Source organism: Tursiops truncatus, chromosome 11 (genome assembly GCF_011762595.2).
Source record: "Tursiops truncatus isolate mTurTru1 chromosome 11, mTurTru1.mat.Y, whole genome shotgun sequence".
In the NCBI taxonomy this organism is placed as follows: Eukaryota; Metazoa; Chordata; class Mammalia; order Artiodactyla; family Delphinidae; genus Tursiops; species Tursiops truncatus.
This window is the reverse complement of record NC_047044.1, coordinates 94,412,927-94,423,812: the sequence shown is the minus strand read 5'-3', so window position 1 is coordinate 94,423,812 and position 10,886 is coordinate 94,412,927. Positions and strand designations below refer to the sequence as shown.

Genomic DNA, 10,886 nt, shown 5'->3' with positions numbered 1-10,886 from the left:
GAATTCTGCTCTCTTACCCTGTAAAATACCTCCTACCTGGCCCAATTCTCTGCTAAAATTTGGAAAGTACTCTTACATTTACAAATATAATGTAGTGTTCGTTTATTTTTGGAAATGAATGATTTTGAATCACCAGTATCATACCAGATTTTTCTCTCACTATTTGATTTCCTTAGCTAAGAAATAAAATTAAGGGGACTCCCCTGGTGGCGCAGTAGTTAAGAATCCGCCTGCCAATGCAGGGGACACGGGTTCGAGCCCTGGTCCGGGAAGATCTCACATGCCGCGGAACAACTAAGCCCGTGTGCCACAACTACTGAGCCTGAGCTTTAGAGCCTGCGAGCCACTACTACTGAAGCCCACACGCCTAAAGTCCGCACTCCGCAACAGAAGCCACCGCACTGAGAAGCCCGCACACTGCAACGAAGAGTAGCCCCTGCTCACCACAACTAGAGAAAGCCCGCTCACAGCAACAAAGACCCAACACAGCCAAAAATAAATAAATAAATTTATTTAAAAAAAAAAAAAAGAAATAAAATTAAGTTTACATTCTCCATTCTCATATCACATTGTTATGCGGTGGGAGGGCTTTTAGAATCAACCCCGCCCAACGGTCTCCCCTCAACAACTCAGTAAAATCAGATTTTCAGAGTTAGTATCTGAAAGTTGTTTTTTTCCCAATGTTTATAAGATAGATTACTGTAAGCAAATGTCCAATTTTCTTATGAAAGACTTTGTATTTAAAAAATTTTAATACTTTGTATTAATTAAAAGATTACTGGCTTAAGCATACATCATTTATACAGCATTCATTTGTTCCTATAGAGATGCGTCTTTACAAAGTTTCTATGTCCTTTCCATGTGTGCTTATTCCTGGTCTGACTTTACATTATATGAGAGAGACAGAGAGAGATAGAGAGAGATATAGATCTTGAATCTTGTTTAAAAATGTCTCTTTAACTATTTCAATGGGAATTGAAGCCAGGGTGGAGGGTTATTTCATGGATAGCACATAGAAATTCTAATCTCCCCACCTGCTTTCTCCAAAGATGCTATAGCTTTCCAGTTCATTTGGCAACCTCTCAGCCCTACTGCAGTGTCTAGGAATAAATGACCCAGAACCAGGAGAGTTGATTATCAACATAGTGAAGGGGAGGCCTGCATACTGAAGGGGAGAGCAAGACAGGCGAGCTAGTCACACGGAGAGGGGAGTGAATGGAGATTGGCAGGGTGACTTTCAACTGGCAACAGTCACCCTGGAGTGCTTGGGTGAAGGACCAAGAATATTACTCCTTTTCTGATGGAGAAGAGAACTTATGTGGTCACCCTCAACGTGCCTTTGATCCTCCTTCAAGTCCAGTTTCCCAGCACTGCCTAGAAAAATATCTAATTCACAGGACTGATGTGTCCTTCCTGAACGTCTTCTTCTTGGAGGCAGTGTGAGAAATTTAAAGACATCTAGAAAGGGCTAAGAGTAGAATGGAAGAAGAGAAGACACAGGGAAGCAGACGTGGAGACCTTAAAACCAGGAATAGAAATAGAGAAAGAAGCTAGGATGAAAGGGGAGAGAAAAACCACAGAAAATAACAGCCCGAGGGAGTAAGAGAAGAGAAAGAGAGAGGAGGAAAAACCGATTTATTGCTGAGAAGAGTTTCTCTCCTTAGGTCCTTCAGGTCAAGAAGTCAGACATGGCACAGAGCATGGAAAGGAGGCAACGAACGCCCAGTGCGTGACCTGGAGAGGTAGGAGTGCAGCCCGATGAGGGTGCAATCCCGAGCCCTGATGGCTTCTGCCCTGGTGTATTTCATCCAGGTGAGTTGTGAAAACGCAGACATAAGACCTCTGTTTGTTTCTTTGTTTCTCAGATAAATCAACTCTCAGAAGAACCTGGAGGGAAATGAATGAGGGGGGAGACATTTATAGAACCAAAGGGATGGTAGGGAAAAGAATAACTAGAATGTTCCCTTAGTATTATAGGGTTACATATAGTGCATGTGTGACTAATGACATCAGTGAAAAGAAGGACATATATACTAGTAGGAGAGCAATGACAATTTAGAAGTGTCTCATGTATATTTCTCTCTTTTAACATCTCTTCACCTATCCCTCAAAACCCCAAGTAAGTTACTGGGAATTCCCTGGTGGTCCAGTGGTTAGGACTCCACACTTCCACTGCAGGGGGCACGGGTTCGATCCCTGGGCAGAGAACTAAGGTCCCACAAGCTGCGTGGCATGGCCAAAAAAAAAAAAAAAAAAAAAATCCAAGTAAATTATTAAAACCAAGTACATAATTCCCCTAGTGTTTCCCATATCAGCCCTAATACTACTCTAGCAGTTTAGGTGCCTCTGGATAAGAGATAAGTTGAGAAAGAAAACTCTTTTAAAATACTTTGCACTTTTTATTTCTCCCTACTAAGAAGCAGAAGATTCTGAGTAACTCATTAGCTGAGAAAGAGTCATTGGACTGAGGAATTCTGGATCACTTTCAAGGGGACGTTTACACAGATATGAAATCTATTAAGAAGAAAAGCAAATGAAGAAATGGGTTGGTTTCAGATTCCTGAACAGCTCCTAACAGAGAGGGTGCTACTTTCTTTACTTCCTATATACCAGTTAACGGAATGTCTGAAACCATAGCCTTTTCTTGCTTTTTCTTGTATTTTCTTTTTACTGCTTCTTCTCCTCCTTGTCGTTCCCTTCCTTTCTTTTCTCGTTTCTTCTCTTTTTGCAACAGGCCTGAAAAGAGGCATTTTATCGGCTGAGCACTTTAGGCTTTTTTTAAACTTTAGTCAAGAAAACAAAGCGAAGTACCAGGGGTGGGTTGAGGAAACACATACTTTGTCATCCTTAGTGGCCAATTATTTTAAACTAAAACAAAACCAGGAGTTTCTCAAATGTCTTCTGTAGAGACCAGCTGTTTGTTCTTTTACAAATCCTTTTCACCCAATGTCATATGCAGGTGTGTCCCCTGCCTGCCTCCACCCTCCCCACAAACTCCCAAGAAGTACAAATTCTTGCCTCTTTTTAGAGTAACTTTGTGGCCTTTGTTGTTGATTTCCTGAAATATCAAGTCATCCAAGTTATTGGAAGAGAGAGACAGTTTCTAGAACAGAAGTTTACCTAGAGAGGTTTTTGAAGGAGAAAGTCAACTGAAATATAAGGTAAAAGAAGGAGTGCGACATTCTTTTTTTGGGAGTAGAAGGGACCTGACAGCAATGTCAACAGCTGTTAGAGCAGACTTGTCCCTGGTTCTAGCGATTCATTCCACACGTGTACATGAGAGAGTCTGATCTGAATTCTGGCCAATTCAATAGGTGTATGCAGTTGGTCATGTTACCCAAACCTCTATGCCTTAGTCTCTTAACGTTTCAAAATAATGTACCCACCAGCATGGTTATTGTGATGAAATGTTATGAAATCTTAAAAATTCTTAGCAATCTGGCTGGCATAGAGTAGCTATTCAATCAATAAGATTTTCCCCTCCCTTTCCCCTCTTCTTCTCTTGTACAGTGAGTTATTGATGTACGGAGGGAATAAAGAAGAACGGTGGGGTTGAATTCAATTTCTAACTGATAGAGAATTAGGAGAACAAGAACTGTATCCTGAGAGACAGATCAGGAAGTTTCTAGGACAAACAAATTGGTATAAATGCTGCCTCTCGTTCACAGAGGCGGTGATGCTCACCCACCACCACAAAACCAAAACCGAAACAGATCAGGTATTTGCTCTTCCAGGTTTTCCCACTGTGAACTTAATAAAGATCAGGTAGAGGAGAGATGAAAACAGTGCTAAACATGACTGACCCCATGACCTTGTCCTTGTATTTGCCCTGCTGTCACCGACTGACCTGACAGCGCAGTCATGAGGGATGACTCATAGACTGCTGAGCACAGCAGATGAGACCATTTCCCTGTCTGAGATTGTTTCCCTTCCTACAGCTTCCTTGGGCAAGATGTGAGGAGAACTGTGTCAATCCTGAACAGTAAGTATCTGAGAGTCCACACTGGGAGGAAAGCGAGACAGACAAAAACATCAACACCCAAAACAGGGTCAAAATGTCATTAGATATCTCTGACTTCCCTTATTTCTACTTAAATGGCATCAACCCACTGATCTCAAAGACAGATTATCCAAAAACAGGTGTTGTGTCATCCTAAGTACTCAAGATAACACTGCTGATGGTGTTTTTCCAAAGCCAATCTTCCTGTCAAAACAGCAGACTTAATCTCAGTTTATACAGTCACGGTGACTTGCAAAAGATTTTCTTTCCCAAACCCCTCAGAGAGTCACCAAGACAGACGGGATTCACTACTGACACGCAGATATACTTGGGTGATTGCCAACGCAGCACCGCCGTTTCAAATCTGCAAAGCGTTTCCTATTTTTCAGGGCATGTTAATATTTATTGCAGACTTCATTTAGCTATCACTTTGAGGTAGTTATCCCTCAATCTAAACCTGTCACAATTAGGTCCTATGTAGACACAGAGGACACAAAGATAAAAAGGGAAGAGATTCCTTCCTCTTGGAGGTAAACTATTTAAGAAAGCAGGGACAATTTGAATGAAAAGACTTACTTAGGCTGAAGGAAAACACACATTTAGCCACAGGAAGAGTTTCCCCACAGCCAAGTCTGTTAAACCCAAAGGAAATGGTGATGGCCTTGGTTACTTGCCACGAGCTCTCTGCGGTTTTAGACACCTACCACCATAGGAGGGTTATTTTTAATAGAATCAGAATTGTAACATTGTAGAACTGGAAGGGGCTTTGAACAAACGGGGAATGTGAGAACACCTAGAGACACTGTTCAGGGAAAAAGAAAACTGTATGATCTACAACTGTGCAAACAGAGAGGATATAGAAGTGGATTTCAACAGATCACTAGATCATAAAGTAGTAAATGTATTCATCTTCAGTGACAAACAGATATTTTCCTTCCCCTCCCCTTCACACTCCCCAGCTTATCCCACACTCCTTCTCCCTTGCAATCCATATTTTCTTCATTCTATACAGAAACTTGATAATTGCCCTAGTTCATTCAGAATATTTAATTAGCTTTTGTCATGAGGAAGTTGGTTTCTACATTTTCTCCCCCCTCCTTCTTTGGCCTCAATGGCTATGCTTATCTGTTTTGATCCTGGATGTGAAAATTTAAAGCCCTTTTTACGGTGGGAGTTTTTATGGTTTTATGGTGGCCCTTTTTTGTTTTTTCTGCTTTTTATTTTTTTCTTGAAGTATAGTTGATTTACAGGGTTGTGATGTTGTGCTAGTTTCTGATGTATAGCAAAGTGATTCAAATATATATATATATATTCTTTTTCATATTCTTTTCCATTATGGATAATTACAGGATATTGTGTATAGTTCCCTGAGCTATATAGTAGGACCTTGTTGTTTATATGGTGGCCCTTTTTGCAACAACTTGCAAAACATAAATTACAAACTATACGCTTATAACTGAAATTTTCTTTATGTTTAAATTTTATTGACCTCAAATATATACAAACCTTAACTTTCACATTTATTTCCGCTCTTTGTAAACTTGCATTGAAAGTTCTTTCTTGGTAATTGTCATCAAAACTGTTTACAATGGTCATGGTTACAGGTCTATTAACATTATTTTCATGATCACTAGTTTCGTCTGTCTCATAATGACTTACACAATGCCATCTATAGTATAAATCACTACTGAAGGCATCCCATTTCATAATAGATTCAGCTGGTTACATCGAAGTTAATATAACCTGTGATGCTTTTATTATAACAAGGTATCATACGTTGTAACTTGTATTTCTGATTCTGGAATGATAACAGGCATTGACTATATTTTTATTGCAAACAAACCTTTATTCTTCCTCCATAGTTGCCTGACCACAGATTGGGTACATCTCTGGTATATATGGTAAGTTTCAGCTATATTACCCAGAAAGATGTTTAAAAGGGAGTTTTTCTCAGGGGTATTACTTTTATTTATTTATTTTAGTTTTTAAATATATTGACAGCAGAAGAGAAACTGAGACATCCAGCCTATTTCCTAGCATCTCGTGGAGTAAAGCTTCTTTACCCCGTCACTAACCTGTGTGACAATATACCAGGATTTCCTATTTCAATACCATCTCCTGGGCCAACATCGACAGATTATTGTGTACTTTCTCAGGGTCAGCTCTAGAGAAAGCCACAGAGAGGAGATTACTTCAGTAAAAATTAGCCCCTCCAAACCACATTTAAATCTGTCATGAATTGCTCTAGTGAACTGACTTAGTCTTGCTGGCAAAATAAGGAAGCATATACGTGAAGAGAAAACCTGGGAATTAAAATCTGATAGTCGTTCTATAAAATACTCAAACAAAAATCAAAATGGAGACACTGAAGACTGATTACGCCAAAGTTGGGAAAAACGCCAGACCACAGAGCTCTCACTGCTTGGTGGGGTCCTTACAGGTTGCTGGTGGTCATTGGGGCGCTGCTTCTCCTGTGTGGCCTCACTTCTATGTGCTTCCGCTGTTGTCTGGGTCACCAGCAAAATGGGGAAGACGAGGGCCGGCCACCCTATGAAGTGACGGTCATCGCTTTTGACCAGGACAACACGCTCCAGAGCACGATCACTTGTGAGTACACGGACGTAGGACGTGGGAGGTGAACCCAGGTTTAAACGATCGCTTAGGACAGTGCAACGGTGTAAAAACATTCATCAAATAGCGTTAAAGATTCTAAAACTTAGGGCAGCTTTAATTTCCCAAAGCCTGATGGTGCAGTGACCTGGTCTCCCATGGATGCTGTATTTTCAGTTTTTGGTCAGGTAATGGAGTGAAGAAAGAAATGGAATGTTGGAGACAACATTGGAAATGTCTTACAGGAAGAATTCCCAAGTTTATAAATAATTATTTTGATAAAACCATTTGAAGCTCTGAACATATCCCTTTTTCGAAAATGTCTTAGATTTTTGTGAAAACATACGCTTTCTATTATCTATACTAATTTTTTTTTTATCTTTAGAGAAATGAGTTGTGTGTACTTTCTTTATTCACCAGGTCTTAAACCATTAGATATTAAACCCAACACTGGATGATCATAAAACACCTTCCTTTATTTCCCTCTGTTCTCTTCTTTGCATTACATTCTTTGCTAAAATTGGAGAGTGAATACAAGGCAGAACAGCAGGCCTTGTGATATTTATACCCTGTGATAAATTATACCCTGTGATTATACCCTGTGATATTTATTTTGAAAAGAGAGAACACTATAGCACGTTGTTCACCTATCCTGCTTTTCTTTTCTCACTGTCATTTTGGGGAAAAGATAAGTAGGCAGAAACAACTATTTCTAAGGAGTCTGCAACTTAAGTGTGTTGGTATAAAGGGGTCCAAATCCGTAAAGGGAAAAGGACAGGGTTGTGAGATATGGGAGCCCACTTTAGAATTGGAGGAATCCAGAGAAGATGGGATCTCCTAGCAAAGAGTGAAGCTGGTTTCTGAACAAGCTTCACAGGATTTTCCTAATATCTGTGGCCAAGAGTGATGATGAATTTGGACACTTGTTTAAAATGAAAGGGGATTGCGTGTGCCGTAAGTCTCTGATTTCTGTGGACGCCGCGTTTACTTGAGCTCTAGTCCTTCTTTCCTCTCCAGCCCTGCAGTCAGTGTTTGGCCCTGCGGCTCGAAGAATCCTGGCTGTGGCTCACTCCCCCAGCTCCCTGAGCCAGCTGCCGTCCTCCCTGGACACCCTCCCAGGGTATGAAGAAGCTCTTCACATGACTCGCTTCACTGTTTCCAGGTGTGGCCAGAAAGCACCTGATCTACCCCCAGTGCCAGAAGAAAAGCAGCTGTCCCCAACGGCAAAGGAGTCGCCTCCAATAGAAAACTGTTCTAATTGATGGAAACTCTGGTTTGATCAACGGGTTGGGGGTTTCCCCAGAGCTGGTAGCGATTCACAGACAAATGGAACATTTTTTACCCCCTAACTTTCAGAAGGCTTAGGATGGCCATCTAAACAACATTCAGTGGCAAAGATGGATTCCAACCCAGACATGTAGATTTTCTGCTTTGGCATGCTCTAGTCGAGAACTTTTCTTTATCCAGTGGCCACAATTTGCAATTAAGCTGTAGCAATGCTGATTACTACTGAACAGGAAAGCATCAAAGGTATCTTGGATTCCTTCAGCTATTGAGTTCCTTTCCCCATAGGACGCTGCAAGTTGCTGGTTTCTCTACCAGCGAACAGATTATGTACACTTGTGGAGAAAGACCAGCCCGCAGGCACAGCCAGAGACATTCATGCACTGAATTCACACATGCTTCCTCTCGAGAAAGCACTCACTTTTACGCTAAATGACAATGATAATTTTGTACGTCACGTAATGCCTCACTGGACATCCAGAATCCAGGGGTGGGATTGCAGGCCTGGGTTTAGAGGACACAGCCGAGTGTTGAAGGGCCAAATATCAAGGTCTTTCTTTCACTCTGGTTCTACCCCAGCAGTAGGGGAAACCGCATAGAATGCAGTAACAGTTCTATTCATTTTTTAGTTCCTCTGCCCTGCAAACATACGCGCACACACGGAGGCACGCAAGCATATACACACGCACGCTTTTCTAACTCTGAAAGAATAGTGCCGCTCTGCTTCTTTCCTCTTCCCTGCTTTGACCAGATGTCTCTACAGTAGTGACAAACACTTGCTTCTAGTGGTGGTCTTCACTGCCACCTAGTGGAGCCATGGTAGAAATGCATTCTCCTGTGGGAGCCCGTCTGCGCACCTCTCTGGTTTTTGGAGCACTAACTGGGTGGGAAACTTCCCAGGGCACGATCATACTGTGTAGTGCTAAGCTGTCCACATAACATACTACCTCCAAAATGTACTGTTATTGGAAAATTTAGGAAGTGAAGTGTATTTGGGGAAATACTGCTTGCCAGTGACCTTAGAAAAGTCATTGAACTCTCAGGCACAGTTTTCTCATCCATAAATTAGGAGATATAACACTTCCAAGGATTGTTGTGAAGATCAAATAAGCTATATGTAGATGACAAGATTTGTAAATTATTATACACGTGCATTAGTTACTCTTACTCTTTTTTTTTTTGCGGTACGCGGGCCTCTCACTGTTGTGGCCTCTCCCGTTGCGGAGCACAGGCTCCGGACGCGCAGGCTCAGCGGCCATGGCTCACGGGCCCAGCCGCTCCGCGGCATGTGGGATCTTCCCAGACCGGGACACGAACCCATGGCCCCTGCATCGGCAGGCGGACTCTCAACCACTGCGCCACCAGGAAACCCTACTCTTACTCTTGACAACTAATTTTCATTGGCCTGCTATGACTCTACTGAAAATTATGTTCTGATTTGTCCTTTTGCCAGCCAGCCTGCTATGTTATTGCCAAGTCACACCTGATGTAGCTTTATTTCATCAATAAATATTTGTTGATTGAGGTAAACAGCTGAAGACATGTGATTCCTCTTGATATATCCTGTGTAGAGGTAAGAAATATTTGAGAAAAATTTATTAGGCAATTAGGTCCATTTCTCAGGGAGCAATACAGACCCAGGGATGGCTGATTAACGCACCACCTCATTAAATACTTTCTTGGGATGCTCACTCAGCCAGGAGGGAAAATGTTCTAAGCGAGTATAACCTGCTGGTGATCTGAATTTATTCTGAGTCACTTAAGACATTGCCTCTGGAAATCGTTAATGCATGAATTTGGTAATAACACACGAGGGGGCCTTGTTTTGCCACTGCCAAATGAATCTCTTCATTATTACATATTCCATGAAATATTCTAGGCCCTTTCATTTTTCAAAATACTACAGTCTTAAAGAAGTTAAAATGTCCTTGGGTATAACAAGATCTTGAAAGAAATCCTGCCTGTAAGGATCTTATTCTAAAGAGATCTCTCCGCCCCACTTGCCCCTCCCCCTTGCCCTCTCCTCACACAGTCAGCTTAGCATTACATCACAAGCAATCAGCAGCCACTTGGTTTCACTTCTTTTTTTTTTTTTAACATCTTTATTGGAGTATAGTTGCTTTACAATGGTGTGTTAGTTTCTGCTTTATAACAAAGTGAATCAGTTATACATATACATATGTTCCCATCTCTCTTCCCTCTTGCGTCTCCCTCCCACCCTCCCTATCCCTCCCCTCTAGGTGGTCACAGAGCACCGAGCTGATCTTTCTCTACTCAGACGAAGACGTCTGTTCATCAGCTCAGTCCTTTTCACCATTGTTCTCAGTTTTAACTCCTTTTAACTTTCCTCATATCCATCCTTCAATCTTTAACCGTTGGTTCAGTGATGCTAACTGATTTCTCCCCAAAGCCTACATCCCTGAGTAGTGCTGCAGTCTGAAAGAGACATTGGGAACAGTGTCATCAGGACTTGCTAACAGATTGGGTAGGGAACTGTAGCGAGGGAAAATGATTCCTAGATCAATGACCCGAGGCCATGTGCGGAAGGTGTAGCTGTTTACGAGGATGGCGAAGACTAGCAGAGACCTGATTTAGGGGGAAATTAAATTCAGGGATTTCTACAATGGGGGGAAAGGCATTTTGTGGCAAAATATAAACCAAGTTAATCTGAAATGATGTCTAATACACGAAAGCAGCAAGGAAGGTTCAGGTGCGCCAATGAGAAAAATCATTTTCCTCGAGATGGAATGAGGAAAGCCTCAATCTGTAAAAAAGGAAAAGTAATTCCATATCGGATCTTGATACTTTGCAGTGTCTGTAAAATAAGCCACTGGGAATGGCCCAGAGATGATTGGGATTTGCCAGTTTGGGACTCTGGGGTCTGGACAGGAGGATATGAGTTTGGAAGCCACCAAGTTAAAATGTATATTTATAGATATGGGTATAAATGAGATAACTCTCCCTTCTCATTTTTTTTTTTTTTTTTTTTTTT

The 10,886-nt window shown here is 41.6% G+C and overlaps 1 protein-coding gene across 1 annotated transcript; it reads left to right on the top strand.

Annotated features, from left to right (window-relative positions):
* Positions 1-1,758: 1,758 nt before the first annotated feature.
* TMEM52B (transmembrane protein 52B) lies at positions 1,759-7,890 on the top strand. The gene is made up of 5 exons (XM_004330894.3): positions 1,759-1,812; positions 3,939-3,982; positions 5,863-5,901; positions 6,441-6,607; positions 7,628-7,890. The coding sequence occupies exons 1-5, from the start codon at positions 1,759-1,761 to the stop codon at positions 7,870-7,872; spliced, it is 549 nt and encodes a 182-aa protein (XP_004330942.2). The 3' UTR covers positions 7,873-7,890.
* Positions 7,891-10,886: the final 2,996 nt, after the last annotated feature.

Excerpts from the sequence above, each read along its gene's own strand:
- TMEM52B (XM_004330894.3), top strand. The coding sequence starts at position 1,759 with ATGAGGGTGCAATCCCGAGCCCTGATGGCTTCTGCCCTGGTGTATTTC. Across the intron at positions 1,813-3,938 it reads CCCTGGTGTATTTCATCCAG|CTTCCTTGGGCAAGATGTGA; the intron begins GTGAGTTGTGAA and ends CCCTTCCTACAG. Across the intron at positions 5,902-6,440 it reads GTACATCTCTGGTATATATG|GTTGCTGGTGGTCATTGGGG; the intron begins GTAAGTTTCAGC and ends GGGTCCTTACAG.